Source organism: Emys orbicularis, chromosome 4 (genome assembly GCF_028017835.1).
Source record: "Emys orbicularis isolate rEmyOrb1 chromosome 4, rEmyOrb1.hap1, whole genome shotgun sequence".
NCBI classification, from domain to species: domain Eukaryota; kingdom Metazoa; phylum Chordata; order Testudines; family Emydidae; genus Emys; species Emys orbicularis.
This window is the reverse complement of record NC_088686.1, coordinates 60899640-60926891: the sequence shown is the minus strand read 5'-3', so window position 1 is coordinate 60926891 and position 27252 is coordinate 60899640. Positions and strand designations below refer to the sequence as shown.

The window sequence follows — 27252 nt, the reverse complement described above, 5'->3', positions numbered from 1 at the left end:
GCCTCTAACAATCAACATTGGACATGCTTAGAGGCATGTTAGCAAAATTCCCTAAATATGCTGCTATCTGTACTGAGTATGCTCTGAGCCAAGACTTTCCCTGAAATTGGTCCTTCCTGCAGCCAGATCTCAGAGCTGAGAGAAGAGGCTGTCACTGCGGCCATATAAAGGAAGAGCAGAGTGGAAATGGTGGGTCTGTAACTATTAGAAAACTCCCCTCTAGATGCACAAGGGGGGGTAAGTTAAGGTTGCTGGGGCATCTTAAGTCCACTTATACCTTTACTTTTAAAAATCATTCCTAAAATGCACTCCCTCTCCCCCCTGATTTTATTGCTTTTCTCTGTGTACTTAAGCTGTTGGGACACAATGGTATTTATTTTCAAAGCAAACCTGTCCTCCATTCCAAAAAGATCTGTTTTATATTAGTTTTGTAAAATTCATTCCTACTGATTCTTGCTCCTCCACCATCTGCAGCTGGCTTACACAGGAAGTGAATGTTATATAAGGGGATTGTAAGACCCCTTATTTTAAGATCACAGTTGAGTAAGAACATTCATGGAGTTTTTATCCCGTATACTGATGATTAATGCCATACATATTTGAAAAACACTGGCTACCTACTTAAAATAGCTTTTTTTTTTTAAAGAAATTTAGTTATAGTACTATTCAGTAGGCTGCAGCATTAACTGATGTAGTAAGGCAGCTGCAAGTTATAGACATTCTGGAACAGCTCTGCAATTCTTTTGCTGAGTCAGTTTCACTTTCCCATCCATTTTCCTTACTTAACACTGATTATTGTGCAAGCAAATACTATTACAAGAAAAGTTTTAGAAGTGTAAGGTACAGTGTCTTTCAGTAATCTGACTGTGCATTAAGAAACATGACCATTTAACATTTATTTTGAACTTTTTTATGACACTTTTAATACGTTTTACATATAAAAATGCAAAGTATGAAGCTGGCCACTACACACTAAAAAAATAAAGGCAGTAATTGCCTGAGTCTCTTTATCTCACAGCTTACTGAAATTTCATGAAGTATATATTCCTATATCAGAAAAGTCATAATGAATGTGCAACAATTATTTCACATTATTTGATTAATGGTTTTGGTTCCAGATTATGTACCTTTTGGTAGAGTCACATGCTATTTAAGCATCCCACCAACAGAATTTAGAACTAAAACAGAATTTTGTAGTAGTCATCTCGATAAGAGTACAGGATAAGCACAGGAATTCTGTAGAGGAAAAAGGACAGTGTTAGAATTTACCTTCAAGAGAACAGAGTAAGTCAGTGATCATTCTAAATCCTCCAAAAATAGTAATTTCTAGAGACAGGAGAATTCAGAGGCCATAATTTACTCTAAGACCCTAAGAGATTAGAGATAGGAAAGATCTTATTGTACATCATTAGTCAATCCTGCTGTAATGCAGGATTGTTCTAAATAATTTTTCTTGTAATATGTCCACTTATTTTAAAAGGATTCAAGTAATGGTATTTCTACAATTTCCCTGAACAGACGTCACTGTCAAAGCTTTTCCTAAAATTTAGCCTAAATTTTTACTCCTAATTTCAACCTTTTCCTCATTATACCTCTTTTTGCTACCCTAAATAACAATTATCTCTACACTCAACTTTAATATACTTAAGTTTCTTTTCTGATAAGGTTCTGCCAACCTTTTCTCCTCATATAAAGTAGAGGTTGAGTGTGGAAGTGTTATCTAAACCAGTGTTTTTCAACCTTTTTTTGGGCAAAGGCACACTTGTTTCATGAAAAAAATCACGAGGCACACCACCATTAGAAAATGTTAAAAAATTTAACTCTGTGCCTATATTGACTATATATAAAGTAATTCTCTTGAATAGGAATCAAATAAACACAAAGAAAGTATTTTATAATTACTTTATTATGAAATAGTAAGTAAACAGAAATATGAAAAATTATAAAATACTTTATTCAGTGCGCAATATTTTTTTCCCACGGCACACCAGGCAACATCTCGCGGCACACTAGTGTGCCGCGGAACAGTGGTTGAAAAACACTGATCTAAACAACTAAAAAAAGTTAACAGAAGATCGTCTGGAAGTCTCCTACTAAAGGAGAGAGTGCAGTCACTGGGTTTTAGTATTCAAAGCTTTACAAGCTGTTGAGGAATACTGGAATTTGTCTGAGCTGTTAATGCATGATTAGTGTCTGTGTCATTGTCTTCTAAAGTGTTTGATATCTTCAGTACTGAAAGGCACTATTATTAGAAAGCCAAATTCTAGTCTCATTGAATGGCTCACCAAAGTTAACTGAATACTGCTCTCATGTCGGAGGGGGAAGAGTGGCTCTCAACAAAATGCACAGAAAGTTAAATATTAACTTTGAAATATTCAATTTTTAAGAGAATGAAATGGTCAATGAAAAGTTAAACCAGGCATTTTGAGTTCTAAATTATTTTCTTCATCTACACATTTATTTTCTGCATTTATGCTGAGGGTATTTATGCTATGTTTTACTATATATCAATGGAAAGAGTTTGTTTAAAAGGTCCTTAACCTTTTCACCTATGCCAAATACCCGCAGCTTCCACCAAAATCAGTGGGAGCCATGGATACTGAACAGTCCTGAAGTCCAAGTCTTTGTGTCAGAAGGGAAATTCTGCACAGTTGACTGACATAAGAGAACAAAGATTCCCAGCTGTCAGAACCCACATCTGTCTAAATCAGTTACTAGTTATGCTGCCAAATGTGTAAATTACCCAGAGAGGAAAATGTGATGATTAAATGTTGACTAACATCTCCCTGTCAAGAATTTACATGTCCCACAGCTCAGTTACTTATTTATCGTTATATAAACTGTGGTGTTTAGGTTTCAGCGTGGTAGCCATGTTAGTCTGTATCAGCAAAAAGAATGAGGAGTACTTGTGGCACCTTAGAGACTAACAAATTTATTTGAGCATAAGCGTTCGTGGGCTAAAGCCCCACTTCATCAGACCCATGAAAGTTTATGCTCAAATAAATTTGTTAGTCTCTAAGGTGCCACAAGTACTCCTCGTTCTTTTTGTGGTGTTTAGATGAATGTTAGGTCACACCTTAAGACTATAAAAATGGGGACAAGAGGACCAGTCAGGTGTGTTCAACCTAAGATAAACAGGAGTAATTTTAGGAAATATTTATATGGAGTAAGACACTTTTCAAGAAGGTGCATTCTTTGCCTTTCTAGAGAAAATTTACAGCAGCCTATTTACCACAGTTCAAATGTGTGGAACAGCTCAATTGTTGCAGCACCTACAGTAGTATAACAAATATCTTTACCTCTTTTCTATTTTGATATTGTAAATTTCATCACAAATGGCTTGTAGGTATCTCTGCTTTGGCAATCGTGACATCAGTTGTTTTACAGTCGTGTAAAAGGCTTGTTCATCTCCATCACACTGTAAGGAAAAAGGACGAGGAATTTTCGTATATATTACATTTCATTATGAATGAAAAAAATAGTGTCACTGAGGGAGGGTTCACTTTTCTGAAGGTCATGCAGACAGACTAGCAATACTCTATTTCTTAACCTGCCAAAGCACTAGCTTCTTGAAACAAAATGCACAAAACTGCATGTACAACTTGACTCTGTTATAGCAGAGATCTTTGTAAGGAGGCTGCTGGTGATCAGCTTCTCCCCTCCTACAGTACAACAGCAGCATCATGCTGTGAAGGCTGGAGTAGCCCACTTTTCCTCTACAGAGTTATCACCATTGTAGAAACACTTGATTCTCCTGTCCCACCCCTGTTCTTTCACATGTACATGCACCAGATCATTCTTTGGTCCCCTCTGCCACAGGATGGGCTTTTCCCCTGAACTGATATAAAAGCCACCCCTTTCCCTCCCACTGCTTCAGAGTCTCCTGACTTGTAGGGGAAGTCCACAGTACCATAATACATCCTCAGCTCAACTTCCCAATAGCATTGAGAAATGGGGATAGGGTTTTTGCTTATTGACTCAGTTCCTCATCTTATGCTGTTTGGGTCATCCTCCCTCACTAAGAACTCCATCACACACCTTTGCTGCGGTGTACTCCCTTGCTGCAGCAGAACAAAACTCGCATTATACACTGTAGCTCACAGGGTTCTGAGCAGTAACCAGAAAACGGATCAGAATCATGTTAATTTCAATGGCTGCTGCCTGGGAAAGCCAGGAGCAGCCACAGCTCAAGCCAACACGGCTCTGTTCACATTCAGCAGGGTATCTTCATGAACAAAGACTAAAAACCTTTTCTTTATTTTAAATGAAAGCTGAACTTCTGCAAAAATTGTTGGCTAAGGACTCCACCAAGCTCAAGAGGGAAAGTTTCCTACTTGTGCATTTGGCAAATGGATTTTTCAAGGCTTGTTTTAAACCCTGTGTGTCTGTACAGAATTGTTTAGCCTTTCTTAAACTCTTTTAAAAAACAACAACAAAAAACGGGGGTGAGAATTTTACCATTAACTTCAATAAGGACAGGATTTCACCCCATTAACTTTAAACCTTTGAAAACCTACTGTTTAATCCAAATTACATATACACAACTCATTGCTTACCTCTAGTGACAAGAAGTGTATTAGAGTTTCTTTTGACAGATCTACCTGCAAAAATAGGGCAAAGAGGTCAATGTCAAGGAATCAAATGTTATATAGTTTAACAAGTAAAAGTAACTTATTTTTCCAGTTCTATTCCTGTCATCATTCTGGCCACGTGAAGATCTCAGTTCTCAAAAAAGGGGTCAAAATTTAATCTCTAATTTATAAAGAAGTTTTGCAAACACATTTGGACTGCATCAGAATTTTAGGCATTTCCAAAGACAATTTATGTTTGGCAGAGTTCATCTGTGTACATGGCAAGTCTTCCCTTAATTTCAAAAAAGGTAAACATGCTTATTCCTAAAGGGCACATAGGAAGGATTCACTATTTTTAACCTCTTCAGAAAGTGTTGAGAGGGAACCCAGAAAGTAACATTTAAATGTGCTTTATAGTGATAAGATGCAGCAACAAATTAATATTAAATCCACCACCACATAGGAGTTAGAGGTGCAAATAGTTAAAATGTAAACATTTTACTATATGGAACAGTCTCAATTCATACAGCAGGAAGCTTTCTCAATATACTAGCTAAACATTGTGTGGGTTTTATTTTACAACAGATTTCTAAATTTGGTTACAATTGCCAATTCTAAAATTTGAGATTACAGCTGGTGACAGCTACCTTGCTAGCAATTAACATTAAAGACTCTAATGACCAAGCATTTGCCATTTCATTTAGGCTGTAGCAAACAGACTTACGGCTAAAATTTCAATCTCACTTGTTTTCTGTTGCAGATTAGTAATGAAGGTCTGGAGTCTTGTTTGTACCTGCAAATTAAAATTAATAGTGGGTAAAAGTTGCATACAAATTTCTCCTGTTACACTGAAGTTGGGAACCTTTGTTTTCTATTTCAGGAAACGTAAGATTTAATTCTCGATAATTAACTTTGATATGCCAGATGGTCAATTGTTAACTAGGAATATGTGGGCATCTTACATTAATATCAGGAGCATGAGCACAGGGCTCATGTCCACTCATGAAGTATTTTTGCCAATTAGGAGTAGAGTGGTAGGAGAGATGATATTAGGACTATTGAGATTAGGCAGAATTAACACATGATTATGAATTTCCCTAGACAGAGTCGAAGTTATGCTGTTCTTGGGCACTAGTGGAGGCCACCTTTCCCAAAGATAAGAGAAGACACTACTTTAATCAGAAATTGGCAGTAGAATCACAGAAGGCAGTCCTGGAATACACTGTAGCTCCTCTGCAATTCAGAGAAGATAGCTGCATTTTGGGCAATAGGATATTGAACTGCTGGTGCATTCAGTCCCATTACATTACTGCCTCCTTTCTGAAGCAGGATGAGAATCCAGCAGTCTATAAAAATGGTTGCATTCTTGCATTAAAAAATGGGTTTTGCTGATACGGAAGGAAAATTATATCCCATCATACAATCCAAGTATTTTGGAAGCCAGTAAATCCTGAATTTTCTATCCACTTTGGATTGGAGCCTGTTCTTTATTTTCTTACGTTTGGTACATTGTTAACATCCAAGTGAGGAAAACTCCATCTCTCTTTCATACAGTGGTCTAACATTATACCACTAAACATTTTGTTTTTGGCAAAGCGGGGCACTGTTAGTATGCATCATGTTGGAAAACTTTTGCTTGCACCCCCTAGCTTGTGAGGCCATAATGAAACATTAAATTATAGAGGGCAAATGTTTGAGTCCACTGCATACACACTAAATAAAAAATCTATGTTTAACTTGTAACCTTAACATTTTCTTAAGCACTCAAAAGTCAGGAAATGCCAGAATTAAGGTTCCCCATAGAATCTTCACTGAGATCTCTTGTACACATGCATTATGACAGAAAATATCATATTGCCTCTATATAAATCCATAGTACGCCCACACCTTGAATACTGCATGCAGATGTGGTCGCCCCATCTCAAAAAAGATATATTGGAATTGGAAAGGGTTCAGAAAAGGGCAACAAAAATGATTAGAGGTATAGAATGGCTTCCGTATGAGGAGAGATTAATAAGACTGGGACTTTTCTGCTTGGAAAAGAGGCAACTAAGGGGGGATATGATAGAAGTCTATAAAATCATGAGTGGTATAAAGAAAGAAAATAAGGAAGTGTTATTTACTCCTTCTCATAATACAAGAACAAGGGGCCACCAAATTAAATTAATAGGTAGCAGGTTTAAAACAAACACAAGAAAGAATTTTTTCACACAATGCACGGTCAACTTGTGGAACTCCTTGCCAGAGGGTGTTGTGAAGGCCAATACTATAACGGGGTTCAAAAGGGAGCTAGATAGATTCATGGAAGATAGGTCCATCAATGGCTATTAGCCAGGATGGGCAGGAATGGTGTCCCTAGCCTCTGTTTGCCAGAAGCTGGGATTGGGTGACAGAGCATGGATCACTTGATGATAACCTGTTTGTTCATTCCCTTTGGGGCACCTGCCATTGGCCACTGTCAGAGGACAGGATACTGGGCTTGATGGACCTTTGGTCTGACCCAGTATGGCCGTTCTTATGTTCTTATGATAGCCTTGCCCCCAATCACGTGGGAAGTCTGTGTTAGAGCCAAGAACTGGTCTCCTTAGGTCCCATTTCAATGCTTTACACCCATGAAAAAAATCCATTTTCCTCCTCTTGTAACCCTTTGCCCCATTCACTGTCCATTCTGCAGACTAAACGAGGCACAGATCCTGCAGGACAAACAGCCTGTGATCATGATATTACAGCTACATGCAGGCCGGAAAAAAAATTCAAACCAAAACGGAAAAAAAAAAAAAACAACAACTACATATACCTGAGTTTCATAACGCCGTCTGACACTAGCAGGCAATTTTTCAGGAGCTATAACACTCACATTTGGCACTACAGAAGTTCCATGTGGTTCAAATAAACCTAAAATGCAAACAGTTTGAGAATGTATTCTTTCTTCACATAAACAAGCATGTTATATCCTGTTTTAAACAAACTAACCCCCACTAATCTTAATGGGTCAAGACTACTCTGATGGGTGCTATTAAAGCAATTATGCAATTTTTGTGGCTGCAACTTAAAGGGACTCATCCTGCAAAATCTTCTGATTCTTAAACCAACAGAAAAAACAGGATGGAACCTGGTTGAGAGTCGTCTCCATTAGCTTTCTGCACTGTCCGCATTATAAGTCACATCACTTTGCAGCAAGATAGCCACTTCCAGCTATAGAATCAGAAATGTCTACTGTAAACAAAGTTTTAGTTTATTCAGTGTGGCAAAAAGTCCTTCATGCCTTGTGAACATTTTAACTGGTGGGCCTAGCAAATATGGTTGCATGTTTCCTGTAAGTTTATTATAAAATGACTTCTGCATTTTATAGGAAAATGTAATTTAAACTTTTCAAATTTTAGACACAGCATTTGAGATTAGAAAGAAATAACTCTAGCCAGGTAAAAGTTGTAAGGAAAGACATTTGTGGTTTATTTATAGCGATTCTTGTAATGTGATTAAAATATATACTACTTTATTGCAAAGAATGTTTACTGTACACAAAAAGTAAATTTTAGCCTAGAATTAGTGATTATATACCTGAAGTATTAGCAAATGATCCTTTTAGATTTTGTACTGAGAGATTATCTGAAGTTTCTCTAAAAGCAAGCAAACAAAAACAGTTATAAAAATAGACAATGTAAAAGCAGTACAGTAATGTAAGCTACTGTTAGCAAACTTTCACATACAAAGGTATTTTGTATTCTTTTCACTCCAATTAGCTGAAAAAAATGTTCTGTGTTTGTATAGCACCTAGCACAATAAGGCCCTGGTCCACGAAAGGGGCTCATAGGTGCTACTGCGATACAATTAATAAGTAATATCAAAGTTCAGGCAGGTATGCTCACATGTTGCAAGTTTGAACAATTTTGCTCACATAGAAGCCCAGCTGAAAATCTGGCCCTAAATCTGTAAAGCAGTAGGAAGAATACTTCAAAATGTTACTCTCAGTTGCCTTTGGCAAATCTCAAGACATAACAGAAGTCATACCATCACATTATTTTCCTTCTTTTTCAAAAAGGAATTTGGCAAATCTTTCTCAATGGTAATTTTAATTAAAAATCAATGTAATAGAAACCTCAACGGAAGTCTTATTTTGAAAGACTATATTTAATCTGATTTATGAAATGACCTTTAATTTGAATACTCCTGTTCACTATTTATGCAGCTACCTGTTACTTCTTTCATCACAGACTTTAGTCTTCAGTTTCTGGACCAGGTGTTCTACTAGGTCAGTCTCTAAAATCCTTTTCTCCGTCTGCCTTTCCTTCTCGAAGGATTTCACCTACAAAATGGTAATTTAACATTTTAATGAGTTTAATGAGATTGCTAAATCTGGTAATCTACATAAATATACTGTGGAAACAAAGAAAAGTAAGTTTGAATAGGCTCATCACCTATTAAAGATGCAATTATCAGATGGAATAAGACTGAGACTATCAGTTCATCTGATCACTGGCCAATTAAACCCTCTGGCTTGGTTGATTAGATTTCTGCAACCAAATAACTAACAATAATTTCTTTTGCATTTTCACTGCTTAGGCTTTGCCGCTTGCACTTGTTAATATGGGATAATGACCTTTGGCTGGTGTCCGGGGGGAAATACTGCGTTAAACACAGGGGTTCTCTCTCTCTCTGTTTTAAATTAAAGGATTAATTTGGAATGTGGTTGCCTTTCACTGAATTTGCAGAGAGGTAACTCTCCAGCATTTGAACCTACACATATTTGCTCAGTCTTTGTTTTATTAATTACGAAAAGACTAATTAAACTAGAGAATCGCTATGCCATTTAATATATTGACATGCTCTTTGTATTTCTGCTCTACCGTAACAAAATATCACCACTAGGTTTTAAAAGATTAAATGCGTTTTTTTCATTGTATCTTTAATGCCTAGATACATCACTCTATGATCAAATAATTGTCAAGATCAGCTTGTTCTTACAGTTAGTGTAAGAGGAAGATTGATAATTGAAGTAAGTGAAAGGTATCTTACTGTTATACATTATAGCTATGTTATACAATCATGCTATATAGGGGCAAATGACTTTAACAGATCACTGTTTTTTTATGAAAATGATTAAAAGAAGTAGCAGAGATAATGGCCCAGAATCAGTGACAGCTTTGGGCACCAAAAACCTCTGTTTATGCACAGAAGAGATACAGTACAGACAGTGGCAATTCAAGCTTCCTCACAGTAACGCCTTTGCACATCAACCCTGACCTGGAGAGACAAACAGAAATGGTAGGTCATAGTTCTATGTCTACTCAAACATTGTCTATTTTGCTAGCTGCCAATAAGGCTGCCAATTTTCTTGGTATTTGTTTTGTAATGTAAACAACTGCCCAACTGGAAGAGGCCAGAGATCACCAATTCATTTCATAATGTCACCAAACAGCCATTACATAGTGGTAACACTTGGTCACTACCTTTTAAAAAGAATACACAAATACATCTTAGATGAGACTCAGTCTAAGATACCAGATTTGTATTTAAGTTACCAGATTCTTTTTCCCCCCCAGATAAAAGAGGAGGGAGACTGGGCCTGGTAAAAAACTAGGAAGATGGGTCTGCTGTGCATCCTCTATCCATTCTTCAGAGTAATTTCGTACTAGTTATTAACTCTGAAACTGTACTGAGCTGAAATGCCAACTATTAAATTATAGAGCACTTTCCCCAGAAAATATTGTATTAGCTCCACAAAAACACATATTAGAGCAGATTATTCATCTGAAGTATTTACGAAAATTCTCCCCAACCCCACCTTTACCTTTACATGATTTCCTTCTTTCTCAGAGACAAGAGTCACATATGTGATCCCAGAACATTTGCAATACTCTTGCAGTTCTTCTTGGGACTAAAACAAGAAAAAGTAATAGTAGAGAAGTGGGGCAGAGTATAAAATGACAATTTAGAAATCAAAATCTCAATTAAGTTGACTGGAAATACATATATAGTGTACTTATTGACCTTCTGAGTAATGAAAAGCTTTGTACATCGGTCCAGGAAGAACAATCTCCTTGTCAATTTCTTTATTTTCATGTTTCAAAACCTATAACTCACTAAAGTGTGTTTCACCAAGAATTAGAAGTAGAAGCTGGATATTTGTCTCCTTTGCATCTATTAGCAAGAATGGGTTATTCTTCCAGTGTTTGTAACTTTCATTACTAGCCTCACTCCTGCATGGAGATCTGCCTGGATGGATCCCTGTCCCTGTGTGGAGCTCCACTGACTTCAACTGGGCTTTGCACAGGGTGTCCATCTGTGCAGTTCTCAGCGAAGAATCAGGGCCAATGCTTGTTGTACTGACATAAAAGTTTGTCAGCATTAGATGTCAAGGCAGAAAACTGTCCAAGGTTAAGTGCAATCAAGAGGTTGCAACTTGCCATCTGTGAACAGCCTCAAGGAGGCCAGCAAGGGCCAATGTACACACAGGAAAAAACAAGTGACTTGAAGGGGATTAAACACCAGTTATACTTGCACTTCAACAGCATATAGCCAGATGCAGGAAAAAAGTGAGAAAAAGTAGGGAAATTGTTGCCAATACTAAGACCATAGAATACCATAATATCTGCAAGGAAGCTAAGTGACTCAGAACTCTATGCTGTGGGGCATTCTGAATGTGCAGAGCCACAGTTCACTAAATTTGAGAGAATGGGCAATTCCACGGCATTTCCTTTGACATTCACCATTTAGCATATATATAAATAAACTGAACCAGATTGGCAAACTGTCCAGAGGGGTGTAAGGTAGGTAAGTACTTTGCTTATCGTCCCATAATCTATCTGTGCTGGGCACCTACTGTTTCGTTTGGGCTCATTGTAAGGGAATGAGAAGTCAGTCCTTCAATACAAATAGTATTTCCAGGAATCTTGCAGCACTGGATATTCTTAATGACTAACGATGTGGTGACACTTGTATGTTTTAGGTCAGTAATCCAACGGTACTGTCTGCAGTCCCTGGAGTACAGCTTCATTATGCCACTGTAGTGGCCATTAGAGTGCAGAATATGCTCCTGCCTCGCAGCCATGTTAGCCCGTCCCTTCCCACGGCTAAACAATACATGAAAACTGCTCCTGCAAAAGGTGTTTTTCATTATTGCCACTACTGGCCCCATATTTAGAACCTTTCCATTTCCTCCTAGGAATGACTCCCTCTGTTTCATTTGCGGGGGGGGGGGGGGGTTGGAGTATACTTTGTTTTTATATTGTTGATGTAGGTTGGCAAAATACATTTTTGGGGAAGATTTATGTCAAATACTTGTCCAGGATCTACAGAATCTTGGGTGCTTTTCAATAAAGCTGTCTCCACTACATGTCATCCCATGGAAGCAGCATAACCCAGTGAATATAGCACCGGATTTGGAATCAGGAGACTTGGTTCTTGTCTTACTGTTGGTCCCAAGAGTCTTTCCACTGGCTTCAGTGGACTTTGTATCATGCCTCAGTGAGTAACCATGGGTACTGTGACGGGTTGGATCACAGAAACCCCCCTGGGAGCTGCCAACTTATGTGCCAAAACTCCTTCTATCCCTGTTTTCCCTGCCAGCTCAGGACTCCAGCACCCTGTCTTGCTGAGCCAGACACTCCCGTCTGCTCCAACACAGACTGCAGGTTTGAGGCAAGTAATTCAGACCCTGGGTCTATGTTGGAGCAGACGGGAGTGTCTGGCTCAGCAAGACAGGGTGCTGGAGTCCTGAGCTGGCAGGGAAAACAGGGATAGAAGTAGTCTTGGCACATCGGCTGGCAGCTCCCAGGGGGGTTTCTGTGATCTAACCCGTCACAGGTACGTCACCTAATCTGTCTGTGCTGTAAAACGAAGATTATGATGCTTATTCGCATTGTAAAAGGTGATGAGAGCTACAGAGGAAAAATACTATAAAAGCAAATGTAATCTTCATTGATTTAAGGATAGCTGAATTGCACCCAGCTGTTCAATATTATGATTCTATAAATGAATAACCTCTAAGAGGCTGCTTTAGCAATACCAGCCTTTATGAAACTGACATATAGCTAACAAATATGTAGACAGACTCTTTACCTGGGACCAGTCATACATGATATCAGCTGGAATTCCCGCAGTCCAGAGTTTTTGAATTATATTGATGGCTCTCGTCATTGACATCTGCCCAACACTCACAACCAACAGATCACAAGAGCCCATAGTAACCTGGAAGAAAAGTAGAAGTGAGAGGGGCAATGTGAGCTACCAGAGCTTGTTTTCAGGTGTAAAAATGTTGATATTCCTGGAGAACAAATATATTATTGTGCTGCTTTTCAAGCAAATTAGGCAGAGATTAGGAGATGGTTCATTATTAAGCATTTTTTTAAATTAAGCTCTTCAGCAAATCTGACCCTGTTACAGAAAAAGCACTTGCAAAGCCTAAATCAGTGAGTTACCTGGCTTTACCTCCTCCCCATTTAGCAATGTTAATGTACCTCTTCACAAAGAAGGATTAAAAATATACACATTCTGCTGCTGAGTGAAATTGTTATATGATTTATGTAGAAAAGCCCATTTTATGACAAAAAGAAGGGCTAGGGACAAAAATACGATTTTTTTTTTTTTAAGGGGAAGAACATGACTCTACATACGGGAAAACATATCTTTTCCCCTTTCACAGATATTAATCATTGAATAAATTTCAAAAAGGAAATTTTTATGCCATTAAACAAGCCATATACTACATTTCAGTTTACCATTTTTTAAAGTATCTTCATAGATAGAAGCAAAGGAAAATGCACCATATATTGAGGCTTCTGTCTATTTTAGTATGGAATTATTTTGAGACACATCTGAACCTCTTAATATTTCTTGAGTATCTATGGCTACATACAGATTACTGAAATGACAGAAATATGAATGAAACAGGAACCGAAACTTACAGAGTCCTCCATACTGGAAACTGCAGCAGTTATTTTATCTATAGCTATACTGACTCCAACAGCAGAAGGAAGAGGTCCTATTGTTTGCGGCCCTCTGAACTGTGGAATCTGAAAAGACAAGAAACAATGCTTTTAGTAAGGTATCAAAAAAGTATATGCTTAAAAAAAAAAAAAAGTTAATTACACACACCAGATGATCATATCTGCCTCCAGCTGCAAGAATTTCAGGCACAGTTCTTTGTCTGCGTTTGATGTATGCTATAAACTGAAAGATGACTCCATTATGCTGTTGCACTTTGTAAACGAGTCCTAAATTTATAGACACCTATAAAACAAAAATGAGTATTATATCCTCACTAAGTCTTACACCAGTTCTAGTTAAACAATTGTAAAGTATTAAAAGGTACACATCAGCATATCATGAAAACTTAACATGGTTTCTCTGCTTTTGAGGAGATTTAATACTGCAATTAAAATATTGATCCCTGAAGAGACAGATTCAGCCAAAAAGGCTGGAAAGAGGAAAGAATGTCTTAAATCTAAAGGATCACAAGGGGACATGAACTACTGAAGATTTGTGTATACATCCCAAATAGCAAGCCTTTAGAGAAAATGAGCTATTTCAATTGTTACCATCAGTATTTTAGAAACTTTTAAAATTTTCAAAATTTAAAATTTTCAAAGAATCCCCTAGTGCTCTCAGTGATATGTATGTAGAGAAAATTATTTTTCAACTAAGAATGCAACTGAAATAGTCCAATTACACAGATATAAGTATTCTTCAGCTGAAGGTTTCTTACCAATACAGGCCCTACTCTGAGAGTAAGGATCTAAAAACAGGCGCCACCAGTAGTGTTTATCATATACAGTACCACAATTTGATGGTGCTTTTTTCTGTTCTTCAGACTATCCATGGATTGGTCCCCGGGGAAAGGTTTATGAAGACAGAGCAGTTGTACAGAGCTATAAATCAATGAATTTATAATCCGACTGCTTTACAAACCTGAAGTTTTATACCAAGCTTCTTTAAGAGACCCATGACTTCCTCCAGATCTTTCATGCCGTGTTTTACCAGCTGGGTGACACCAGTTTTTTGTTTTATCATTGTGTTTATCAATGGGCTTAAATCGTTCAACTCTCCCTTCTGCTCAATAAATCTGTACAGTTGACAAAGCTGAAAATACACAGATACAATACCATACACATGCTTGAATAGAAGGCATATGAACAACAACATAGCTTTGGTTTGGTGTGACTAAAGGTTTACCATTTATACTTGTTTTGCACAGCAGACTAATAATTCTGCTTAAGAATTTGGGGGAGGGAGTGGACACATGAAAATTCCTAATCAGGGCATCAAAAAGTTGGATGGTGAGAGATCTATCTCAACCCATTCTCTATATTCATGCACCTAACTCTGCTTATTATTATTTAGTATCTCACACATTTTTCTTTTGGAAATCTCAGTCTACAATATTCCATTTACCCTTTGAACATCTGCATAATCTGAAACACAAATATTAAAAAAGGGAGAAACCAAGAAAATAGTAACGCTGAAAGAGACAAGTTAGACCATTTCCAAAGAGGTATGACAGTAAAGAGATCAATGGCATTTCAGTTGCAAATGCAATGGCATCATCTCTATACAATGAGTGGCATATTCTTAGCTGAGGTTTTAATGGGTTTCATAGTAAATAAAGTACTATAGATTTATAACAATTTATAAGGAAATACAAATATAATGTGTAATGTTGAACTACTTACGCTGTTTGATGACAGAGAAAGATTACAAAATTTGGCTTCCACTTCTCTTTTTGTTGACTTTTCGGTCTAAAGTACAACAAAAAAACATTATATTGTAGCATATTTTTAGAAAATTCACTTTTGAGAAAAAAGTTTACTAATTGTTTGAGACAAGAATTAATAATGCAGCTCCTTGGTTACTTCCCCCCCCCTTTGATGTACCCATCTTCAATCAATTACTCTCTGAAATATCACTGTAAACAATGGCAAAATGTTTACTTGCCTCTCAGTGATTCCATATCTGGTTTGGTCATATTACATGTAAAAAGTCTATTTAAAACATAGCTTTTGCTTAAAAAAAATACAAACTATGTTAAACAGAAATATTACATGAAGTTAAAAAAACCTATGGAAGTTCTTTGTTATGATTTAAACATTCCTCTGTAGTGTTCGCAAATGAAACTGACTAGTCCATTTTCTCTGATTAAACTGTGTGAAGTAAAAGCAAAATATAAAACAATAAAAATATATCTGAATGCAATGTTTTCAGTTTTAACAATTTAGGATGTTTTTAGTCATATAGGTAAAGAATCTCCCCCCCCCCCCAATAAATATGTATTTTAAGATAACTGTTCTCCTATAAGGAGATAGCAGAAAAGGCTTTAATATAAAATGATAATCTGGAATAATCCACCACTTTTAATATATGGTTAAAATACTCTCTGGTAAATTACCAAAGTATTATTACTCATATTTAAAGATGGATCTATAATTAATGTGGCACTTTACAGTTATTAAACTGATCTCTGCATGAGTCATTAATATCTTACCATTGCATCATACAGAATGATGTAGACTTGATTGAGTTTCTCTTCTGGTATCCCACAGTGCAAGAGTATAGCTTTCAATAAAGCAGTGTGGTTCAAGTAAAGACTATAGTTTCTTTCCTAACAGAGGAAAAAAAAAATCTTATGTTTTATTGGCATTCCAATATGTAAAATAGCTTTTCTGTTTCATAAGACTAACTTTGAATCTCCCCATTGCCTTAACTCCCTTCTGTGTACTACAGAACTGGCAGGATTTGTGCTATTTTATATTTTTAATGTCAGGATTAAGAGCCAAACTCTCACTCACCTAAAAGAAGATAGCTATTATTTCAAACAGTGCTGTAAAAATGTTCAGTAGTGTATACATTGCAAACAGACTGTTCATTGGAAATTTTACTTGAAAAAACTTTTGTCATTTACAGTTTATATTATACTGACTCAGTTTGCAAGTTTTATCAGAAGTCAAAACTTGGAAATATTTAGTGTGTTACAAGGTGAGAAGGTCTTTTTCTAGTCATTGTTGCCTACATATTTCCTTATTTACAATTCCCTCTCTAATGAAACAGCCTTTTATGGTTAAAAAAATCAAAGACAATGAAAAATGTCTGTTAATCAAGGAGGTAAAATGAGGGAAACAACCTGTAGTACTGGAAATTCTTGGATGATTTCAGAAATAGCGTAGATTGTTTCTGCAATAGGTAAAAAGCTGTTTCCACTGGAAGTGATGATGTCAAATGCACATTCTAGGAGTTCTTTGGGGTGACAGCGGTCTAACTTCCGAGGTCTGTATACACGCTCTATACAATATCTACAAAAAACACCAAAGAAGGAATCAATACAATACATTCAGTGCTGTCATTTATTCAGTCATTGTGTAGAAAGTTACATGTGCAACAGGTGAATATTAGTCCTATTTGGATGAGGCATAATTCCTCCCAGCCATTTTCTTACCTTTTCAAGTTTGATATATTATTTCTAGCTACAAATCTTGCAAAAGGAATCTGAAAACAAAAAAAAAAGGTTGTTGAGACAAATATGCATAACTTCATTCTGACTTATGCTCTTAGACTAATGCTGAATTATATATACACATCATGCAGTTACACCTTTATTCTCCCATCTGTAATAATGTCTCAGAAAATGTGTATTTGTCACAACTAAATGGTATTAAGCATCTCTGGTGTATCTTTCAGGAAAACGGTGTTCACTCTTTGAGTGGGGGAGAACTCAGTTTCTCAGTTATGCTGATACAGGAGGTATGCATTGCAAAAGGGGGTATGCATCTAGCAAAAGGCGTACTAACCACGATTGTTTGTGTGCTGTTAATAAAACCTTATTTCCAGGAACACAGAAGGTGATTATCAGCTGCCATATTCAGTCAATGCTTCTGTACCCAACACATTTTAGGAAACCACTCATTCCAACAAAGAGATCAAACCTGTGGAGGCCCTGAGAGTATTGATAGCATTTAGTTTGATTCTTCCTTTTATTACACCAATGGTATCACACTGGTCTAAAACTGGGGTAACAGAGGCAGAATTAGACATTATAACTAACACTATTGAAGGATGACACTAAAAAAGTCTTTAGCCTTTATACCTTTAAAAATTAGGGCTGTTGATTAATTATAGTTAACTCACGCAATTAACTCAAAAAAATTAATTGTGATTAAAAAAATTAATCATGATTAATCGCTCTGTTAAACAATAGAATACCAATTGAAATTTATTAAATATTTTTGGATGTTTTTCTATATTTTCAAATATATTGATTCATACTACATCATGCGGCTGGGAGCTCCCCACAGTTGCTGGGAGCTGCAGGGCCCTGCCTCAGCTTCAAGCTCCAGGGCAGGCAGCTGCAGCAGCCCCTGCAACTCAGAGCACTAGGGCCTCCTAGCTGACAGGTCCAGCCCTGTGGCCCGGGGGCTGAAGCAGAAAAGGCCATGGAGGTCTCTGGAAATCACGGATTCTGTGACATAATCGCAGCCTTATTAATAACTGTAGAGGAGTCAAAGATAGCAGAGTGCCATAGGTGAAGTAAAAGACCAGCTGTAGTCAAACAGTGCATGTTTTGTTGATCTAAGATGATTAGCAGCCTTGATGTTACATAGTAGATATTATGGTGAGAAAAATAATGCACATGGATTCTTGGAACCGTCATGCAGCCATGATACACAAAGGCTAATAGGCATGGTATGCAAGACTTGGTGAAAAGTGAATACTTCCAGATGACAAACTATTCAAATAGTCTCAACAAGGAGCTGACCATTCTTGAGTAAAGTTAAGACATTATCGCATGAGAGAAAGAGGGCCTGTAATTGGAAGGAGGGGACTGCACACAGACAATCTTGGCCCTGGTCTACACTACGAGTTTAGGTCGAATTTAGCAGCATTAGATCGATTTAACCCTGCACCCATCCACACGACAAAGCCATTTTTGTCGACTTAAAGGGCTCTTAAAATCGATTTCTGTACTCCTCCCCGACGAGGGGATTAGCGCTGAAATCGACCCTGCTGGGTCGAATTTGGGGTAGTGTGGACGCAATTCGACAGTATTGGCCTCCGGAGCTATCCCAGAGTGCTCCATTGTGACCGCTCTGGACAGCACTCTCAACTCAGATGCACTGGCCAGGTAGACAGGAAAAGCCCCACGAACTTTTTAATTTCATTTCCTGTTTGGCCAGTGTAGCAAGCTGATCAGCACAGGTGACCATGGAGTCCCAGAATCGCAAAAGAGCTCCAGCATGGACTGAACGGGAGGTACTGCATCTGATCGCTCTATGGGGAGACGAATCCATGCTATCCGAACTCCATTCCAAAAGACGAAATGCCGGAATATTTGAAAAAATCTCCAAGGGCATGAAGGACAGAGGTTATAACAGGGACCCGCAGCAGTGCCACGTGAAACTTAAGGAGCTCAGACAAGCCTACCAAAGAACCAGAGAGGCAAACGGCTGCTCCGGGTCAGAGCCCCAGACATGTCACTTCTATGATGAGCTGCATGCCATTCTAGGGGGTGCCCCTACAACTACCCCACCCCTGTGCTTCCCTCCTCCCCCACCCCTCCCGGGCTACCTTGGCAGTTATCCCCCCATTTGTGTGACGAATTAATAAAGAATGCATGAATTTGAAACAATGACTTTATTGCCTCTGCAAGCGGAGATCAAAGGGGGGAGGGGAGGGCGGTTGGCTTACAAGGAAGTAGAGTGAACCAAGGGGGAGGGTTTTCATCAAGGAGAAACAAACAGAACTTTCACACTGAAGCCTGGCCAGTCATGAAACTGGTTTTCAAAGCTTCTCTGATGCACAGTGCGCCCTGCTGTGCTCTTCTAACCACCCTGGTGTCTGGCTGCGCGTAATCAGCGGCCAGGCTATTTGCCTCAACCTCCCACCCCGCCATAAATGTCTCCCCCTTACTCTGACAGATATTGTGGAGCACACAGCAAGCAGTAATAACGATGGGAATATTGGTTTCGCTGAGGTCTAACCGAGTCAGTAAACTGCGCCAGCGAGTTTTTAAACGTCCAAAGACACATTCTACCACCATTCTGCACTTGCTCAGCCTATAGTTGAACTGCTCCTTACTACTGTCCAGGCTTCATGAGCCATGGGAGCAAGGGGTAGGCTGGGGAGGTGCGACCGCGCGGTGCTGCCTGGGGCAGAAGCCTCCAGCTGGCATGATATTCCAGGCAGGACTGAATCTCCATTAGATGAAACTTAAAGAAGAGAATGACCTGGAGTCATTCCCATTTTTGTCCAGGCGCCCCCGACTGACCTTACCGAGGCCGGCTCGGAGCACCCATGTCTGCCCAGGCGCCCCCGACCAACTTAATCGAGGTCGGCCAGGAGCACTCATGGGACGATGACAACGGCTAGCAGTCGTATTGCACCGCCTGCCGTCCGCAAGGCAAGGCAAGGGGATGCTGCTGTGTAGCACTGCAGTACCACGTCTGCCAGCAGCACCCAGGAGACATACGGTGACAGTGAGCTGAGCGGGCTCCATGCTTGCCGTGGTATGTTGTCTGCACGGGTAACCCAGAAAAAAAGGCGAGAAACTATTTTTTGCCGTTGCTTTCATGGAGGGAGGGAGGCCTGACGACATGTACCCAGAACCACCCGTGACAATGTTTTTGCCCCATCAGGCATTGGGAGCTCAACCCAGAATTCCAATGGGCGGTGGAAACTGTGGGATAGCTAACACAGTGCAACACTCCGAAAGTTGACGCTAGCCTCGGTACTGTGGACGCACACCGCCGACTTAATGTGCTTAGTGGGGACACACACAACCGACTGTATCAAATCGATTTCTAAAAAATCGACTTCTATTAAATCGACCTAATTTCGTAGTGTAGACATACCCTTGGGGATTCCACAGAGGAGCCTGTCTTTTCTGCTGTAACCTTCCCAGGCAAGGAGAGAGATTTATCCATAATATCTCACAAGCTACAGGCAAGCTAATCCTGTAATATGCTGTCATTTTAGGTTTAGTGCAGCTTCCTTTCATATCAATTTCTGTAAAACTACCAACAAAACCTTTTGTTTAAGCTGAACTGAACTGGGTATCTGATATCTCTGGAGCTGTGGCTGAAGAAAACAATCTGTGATTTCACTGGAGGCAGAGAAAGGTGAAGATAACTTTGTTGGCATACCAGTTCATCAATACATACTGCAGTCTTTCTCTGAAGCAGTACCACAGAATGTGCTTCCTGTATCTGAATGCAGTGGGTCTTTTTCCAGCTGACCAGAAGAAAAGGGGTTGTTGCTCTTTTAAGGGACACACTCTGCAACTGGGTTGCAGGGGTGGGAAGGAAGGGGAAAATTGACCTGGACAGAGCAGGGAGGAGCAGGAAGTGGTTGGACCAGATGGCTGACACTGCTCAGAGGTGGGGGTATGTATATCCTGGGCAGTTCTGGAGAAGCCCCCTCTTGCAGCAGTTGAGCTGTGGGGAGGCATCCAAGCTAAATGTTGGTGCCTCTTCATGGCAGGTGTTCACTGCAGGTACTTGTTATAGCAGGGACAGAGTTCTCTGATAAACTGGCTTTGGATTTAGGAGAAGGCATCCCCTTAGGGGATGGGGAAGGAGGGTTGGAGTTACAGAAGAACATAAGAACGGCCGTACTGGGTCAGACCAAAGGTCCCTCTAGCCCAGTATCCTGTCTACCGACAGTGGCCAATGTCAGGTGGGAGTGAACCTAACAGGTAATGATCAAGTGATCTCTCTCCTGCAATCCATCTCCACCCTCTGACAAACAGAGGCTAGGGACACAATTCCTTACCCATCCTGGCTAATAGCCATCAATGGACTTAACCTCCATGAATTTATCCAGTTCTCTTTTAAACGCTGTTATAGTCCTAGCCTTCACAACCTCCTCAGGCAAGGAGTTCCACAAGTTGACCATGCGCTGTGTGAAGAAGAACTTCCTTTTATTTGTTTTAAACCTGCTGCCCATTAATTTCATTTGGTGGCCCCTAGTTCTTGTATTATGGGAATAAGTAAATAACTTTTCCTTATCTACTTTCTCCACATCACTCATGATTTTATATACCTCTATCATATCCCCCCTTAGTCTCCTCTTTTCCAAGCTGAAAAGTCCTAGCCTCTTTAATCTCTCCTCATATGGGACCCGTTCCAAACCCCTAATCATTTTAGTTGCCCTTCTCTGAACCTTTTCTAGTGCCAGTATATCTTTTTTTGAGATGAGGAGACCACATCTGTACGCAGTATTCAAGATGTGGGCATACCATCGATTTATACAAGGGCAATAATATATTCTCCATCTTATTCTCTATCCCCTTTTTAATGATTCCTAACATCCTGTTTGCTTTTTTGACCGCCTCTGCACACTGCGTGGACGTCTGCAGAGAACTATCCACGATGACTCCAAGATCTTTTTCCTGATTTGTTGTAGCTAAATTAGCCCCCATCATATTGTATGTATAGTTGGAGTTATTTTTTCCAAAGTGCATTACTTTACATTTATCCACATTAAATTTCATTTGCCATTTTGTTGCCCAATCACTTAGTTTTGTGAGATCTTTTTGAAGTTCTTCACAGTCTGCTTTGGTCCTAACTATCTTGAGCAGTTTAGTATCATCTGCAAGCAGTTTAGACATCATCCTAATGTCTGGTACAGCGGGGAGACAACCCCCCTCTTTTCCAGCCCTTTCACACTCACAGAAGGGGAGGGTAGCAGGTTCCCAGAAATGGGCTGGGACCAGGCTGAGAAGGGGATGGGCTGACAGCAGTTCCTCCAAATAGGCAGAAACAATTATGAAAATAATGACGTCCTTCACTGTATTCCCAGATACGTGAAGTTTGAATAAATTTGCAGCCTAATTAAACCACATCCATTGCAGGGGTGCTGGACCAATTTGTATAGTGGGAGTGCTGAGAGCCATTGAACCAAACTGTAAACCCTGTATATGATGGAAACCACTTCAAGCCTGGGGGTGCAATAGCACCCCTAGTTCCTATGATCCATTGCCTCCTGTCTTTCTCCTGCTGTGGCCAGGACAATGACTATTTTTGTGAGTATATAGGAAGGTAAAATGACCAAATAGGCAATATAGGCAGTAGCCACATTAGGACGATGGCAGTTACACACATAGTGTAGGCAAATTTCTGAAGAGGAAAGGAAGTGGGATGCTGTTATTCTCACTGGGTCACAAGTGTGAAGGAAGGGACCGTTAAAAAGTGAGTTATGAAGTCTTTTCCCTCACATGTGCATAAGTGAAAAAAAAAATAAATCTACAACACCGTCATCCACTGTATTTGTGGTGTAGCATTTTTTCTTAAATATGTTTTTTTAAGAAGTGTTTAAGTGTGGAAAAAGTAGCAATGTTTTCATTGTATTCAGTGTACTTCCACTCTTCGTAGTTCATTTTTGTGACTGGTGTGATGCTTACACGTGGAGACAAATGCAGGCACAGTTCTGACTGGACACACTCCTTGGAGTTGTGGGTGAAATCAATTATGATGCAAAAAGTAAGGCAAACTTGCAAAGGTTACTCTTTTCCAGTGGCCATTTTTTCTATCCTCCCTATCATTTCTGGAAATGTCATCAACTCAGGGTAGAGGAGAGAGATTGGCAGTCAAGGGAAAAAGAGACTGACACTGTACAATCAGATGCCTGAGTGTTGAGAGAAAGAAGTAGAAGACTGTGCCTAAAACTTGATTAGTGAATCAAAGACAATAATAGAAACTACAACATTCCCCAAACCTACTAGCTTAAAGTATAAAGGGTACACCACTTACCCTGAGATCATAAGGAAGCATCAACAGCATCCCACTGTGATCCATGAAATATGAAGCTTCATTATGGTCATACAGTTTCCTATTTCTAGGCATTAGCAGTGGGGTATGCAGCTTGATAGCTCCTATGCAAAATTGGTAAAACACAATTCGAATAGAGGTCACACCTTCTCTTCAGAAGCCATTAAAAAGAAAAAAAAAATCAAAACTCCAAGTGTATAAGAATCTAAAGTAATATTTGTTTAAAATCTGTTACCTTTTGAAATAGATTAATTTTGGGGTCTATGAATAAACTGATAGCCTTAAGTGTTACCTTTTTTATTTTTTTTCTTGGGGAGGGGGAGGAGAGGGAGAAGAGGTGTGTGAGATAATTACAGAATCCTACAGACTAACTCCATATCCTAGACAGAATTCTGAAATCATCAGTCTTACCTCCCTCTTCAACCTCCAGCTTCCACAAAGGCTTACAAAAGGACAGGTAAGAGTCTCATTAAGCTTGTCAATACTATTATATTTGTCAGGTATGGCTGCTGCTAAGCAAGGTGAGCTGAGGATCCTTCTTCCAAAGTACTGAAAGGCAAAGTCTAGGAATCTCACAGAGTGGCCCACATGGCAGCACAAAAGTTTGCGGTTCAGTCGCTGGGCTAATGCTGTTAACACCTTTGTGTTTTTGAAGTCACAGCTGCTGCCCTTAAATGACTAGAGTAATTTATATTATCTTTTTACTACTGGATGTCCATACAAATACATCACATCCAGTTGGATTATTTTCTAACTCACATATAATCAACGTTATTGTCAAGTTCCAATGAAGAAGTTTTATTAGTTGCTATAATACATGAGTAAGAACAAACCCAGCTTGACCTTAAGAATCTGGTTTAAGTCTGCAGCGCTAGAAGTTAGAAAATCTTTTCAACTGTAAATGAGCAATTTTGATCTGGAAGTCAGAGTCTGTTGCACTTTTCAGATACATTACCTGTCCTCTAATCAGACCTATATCCTATAAACCTTATAACAATAAAAATAAATCAAAACCTCCTTCCCTCCCTCCTGAAAATATCTGTTTCACCTCTAAAATTACTTTTGAGCAAAGAAGTATGTACCCATAAAAATCTGTACATGTTGATTCAGCCACAGCAAGTATAAATATTAGAGATGTTCACCAAAAACAGAATATTTTGTGAAAACCTTTAAATTTCTCCTAAGTAGTTGGTTTAAGAAAATTTACAAAAGTATGAAATGCTTTAAATTAAAAAAAGGTAGGCCATTTGATTGTTTGGCTTAATGTGTTTTGGTTTCTGATTCTCATTTTCTGGTTGCCACTGATTGGTCAGTTTAGCCATATGATGAGAGCTGATCAATTTTTTTCTCATTTCAAATGTTTAAAAAATTTGATTTTTGCTTTCTGGAAATAATTTAATGGAAAATTCAACAAGTGATTATTATAATGTGACTGAAAAGGTTTCAAAATTTCCCAACATTTGTATGGTGCCCTCCTCCCCCCCGCACCCCATTTCTTTGAACTAGCCTTAGCAAGTTTTCTCTATCACTGTCTTACTATGGTCTACATGTTAACCTAAAATAATATTCATATAGCATTCCCTACCCTGAAAAAGCCCTGAAGTATTGGTCATCATAACAAAATTATTTAGTATAAATTCAAAGACAAAAGATTTACATGGATTAAGATTTGAAATCCTCATCATATTCCATTTATGGTAGATTAATAATTGAGATTTCAAACCAATTTCTCTTATGGAAGCCAAAATGAAGGTCAAAGTTCTAAATGTGCATCTATCATCCCATGCAACCTTGTGATTATTTTTTTTAATAGTGAAAACATTTCACCATCTCTCAAATCCATTCAACACCATTTTCTGAGTAAGGAAAAAACAAAAGGAACAATAACATCTGAACATAAACCTACCATGTCTTCTAAAGATCCGGCTGACAGTCTCACATACATGCTGCTGTATCTTGGCTGCTTGAATGGAAAAACTACCCTGAAAACAACAACCACCCCAAAATAAGGAGCACTTAAGTATATTCCAATACAGAAGACATCAACATATGAATCAAATGACCATAGCAAACCACAATGAGCACTGTATACAACATAATGTCCTTATTCTTTCCACACATAACATTCCCATTATACACTGATTAATAGTTAAAAAGTGCAATGGAAACAAGGAAACAAAACACATTTAGAACAATCATTTTTAAGTGTTTTAGAATAAGAAGAGAATATTGACTGCAGCCATTAAAGGGGATTGTCTGACAGGGTAGAAATGGCTGTTGCCCCAAAACAAAAATATTTTACTGACACTTAGATGTGAGTATCATGACTATTATAATTGCTAAGAGTAAGAAGCAATCATATGCACACAGGTTTGTGACCATTTGTTGCCATAGCCAAATTTAGTTTAATTCTTTACTAAATATGTGAAATTCAAATGGGGAGCAGGATATGAATTAGATTGGAGATATCAGACCAATAGTATTAAATTATCAGTTTGTAAAGGGACACTAAGCACTGAGGTAAAACATTATGAAGCACAGGTTTTGAGCTAAGTCATATCCACATTTTCTTGGTTGGAGTTATTAAAAATCAATTTAAAACTAACCTTCAGCATGTCGCTGTCATAGGTGTAATCCATTGCTGGAGAGATGCGTTGTGAAAATATCTGGCCCATCATAGTCCGGTAAGCTTTCCCATCTACATTTGCTAAGGTATGATGAAGCACTTCATGAAGTTCTGATTCCTCCATCTGAGGTGGCGGGAGGCGTTCACTTTTTAACAGCTCCACAGCAGTTGGTCGTTCTGCAGGATTATGGTTCAACAACCAAGTAATAACCGATCTCTACAAATTAAACCAAATCATGTTACTAATTTAACTCCTAATAAAAACATCTCATGGTATGAATATCTCAGTAAGCATTATCAGTTACATTATCATGTCAGTAAGATACTCATGTATGAGAAAGTTTTGATACTATTTGAATCTTGTGAGAAAAATTATTCTTTCCTCACTAGTTCTGAATATCTTTAACTGGGATATCAACACTATTATCCCTAAAAATTTATCCTCCCCCAGGCAAGACTCTTGGGATGTTGTGTAATAATTTCATAACAGACACAAAATGATGCAAAACTTCAATATAATGTAAAGTATGATACTAAATACTATTAATTTATAGAAGATATGCAGGTAAAAACATGCAACAAGGATTTATAAAATACAAATATAAAAGCAGGAATCTTATTGGCTAATGAAGATTCTATTTGTTGGCTATTTGGTATAACTTCAAGTATTGGGATTCTTTTAGTAAACTGCTGCGAAAAAATAAATAGGGATGGTGTCCCTAGCCTCTGTTTCCCAGAAGCTGGGAATAGGCAACAGGGGTTGGATCACTTGATGATTACCTGTTCTGTTCATTCTCTCTGAAACACCTGGCATTGGCCACTGTCAGAAGACAGGATACTGGGCTAGATGGACCTTTGGTCTGACCCAGTATGGCCGTTCTGATGTTCTTATGATGCTCTAACAAAGAGCCATATGACTGTTCAGCAAGGCAAAGCAGCCAGAAAGCTGGTGTTACTGGCTATCCAGGGATTCTCCTAATGTAAAGAAAATCTCCAGATGGTGTACAGGAGAATATGGTATCTCTGCAGCAGACCCCACTCCTGGCCCATGGAGGCATGGTTCAGAGAAACGGGCTATAAAATAACCTAAGATAGCATTTGAATCCACTAAGCTCCAGCTGTCCCCAGCTGCCAGAGGGGGCCACTGGTGGCCATTGCCCATGGACACAATGTATAGCTATCATTTCACCTTACAAACCTTTTTTTCTACAATACATCCCACTATGTTTGAAACAAAGAGTTTTCAAAGGGTTAAATTAATTGCTGTACAGTGTAGCTTCAATTTGTCTGAGCCTAGAGTCAA

At 38.6% G+C, this 27252-nt stretch overlaps 1 protein-coding gene and 1 long non-coding RNA gene across 2 annotated transcripts in view; one reads left to right on the top strand and one right to left on the bottom strand.

Annotated features, from left to right (window-relative positions):
- Nucleotides 1-908: 908 nt before the first annotated feature.
- EIF2AK4 (eukaryotic translation initiation factor 2 alpha kinase 4) overlaps nucleotides 909-27252 on the bottom strand; it is a 69550-nt gene continuing 43206 nt past the window's right edge. The window contains exons 21-39 of the mRNA XM_065404270.1: nucleotides 25930-26166; nucleotides 25230-25305; nucleotides 23306-23427; nucleotides 16999-17048; nucleotides 16687-16855; nucleotides 16051-16167; nucleotides 15242-15307; nucleotides 14481-14651; nucleotides 13668-13802; nucleotides 13478-13585; nucleotides 12633-12761; nucleotides 10363-10449; nucleotides 8765-8877; nucleotides 8133-8191; nucleotides 7369-7466; nucleotides 5296-5364; nucleotides 4557-4601; nucleotides 3300-3418; nucleotides 909-1236 (exon numbers count right to left, since the gene is read on the bottom strand). Of these exons, the coding sequence (XP_065260342.1) occupies nucleotides 1179-1236; nucleotides 3300-3418; nucleotides 4557-4601; nucleotides 5296-5364; nucleotides 7369-7466; nucleotides 8133-8191; nucleotides 8765-8877; nucleotides 10363-10449; nucleotides 12633-12761; nucleotides 13478-13585; nucleotides 13668-13802; nucleotides 14481-14651; nucleotides 15242-15307; nucleotides 16051-16167; nucleotides 16687-16855; nucleotides 16999-17048; nucleotides 23306-23427; nucleotides 25230-25305; nucleotides 25930-26166 (2028 nt within the window). The 3' untranslated portion in view covers nucleotides 909-1178. The remainder of the gene's footprint in view (nucleotides 1237-3299; nucleotides 3419-4556; nucleotides 4602-5295; nucleotides 5365-7368; nucleotides 7467-8132; nucleotides 8192-8764; nucleotides 8878-10362; nucleotides 10450-12632; nucleotides 12762-13477; nucleotides 13586-13667; nucleotides 13803-14480; nucleotides 14652-15241; nucleotides 15308-16050; nucleotides 16168-16686; nucleotides 16856-16998; nucleotides 17049-23305; nucleotides 23428-25229; nucleotides 25306-25929; nucleotides 26167-27252) is intronic.
- Nucleotides 8760-9794, top strand: LOC135878568 (uncharacterized). Its single transcript, XR_010561395.1, has 3 exons — nucleotides 8760-8823; nucleotides 9489-9567; nucleotides 9679-9794. It is a non-coding gene; the product is annotated as an uncharacterized LOC135878568 (long non-coding RNA).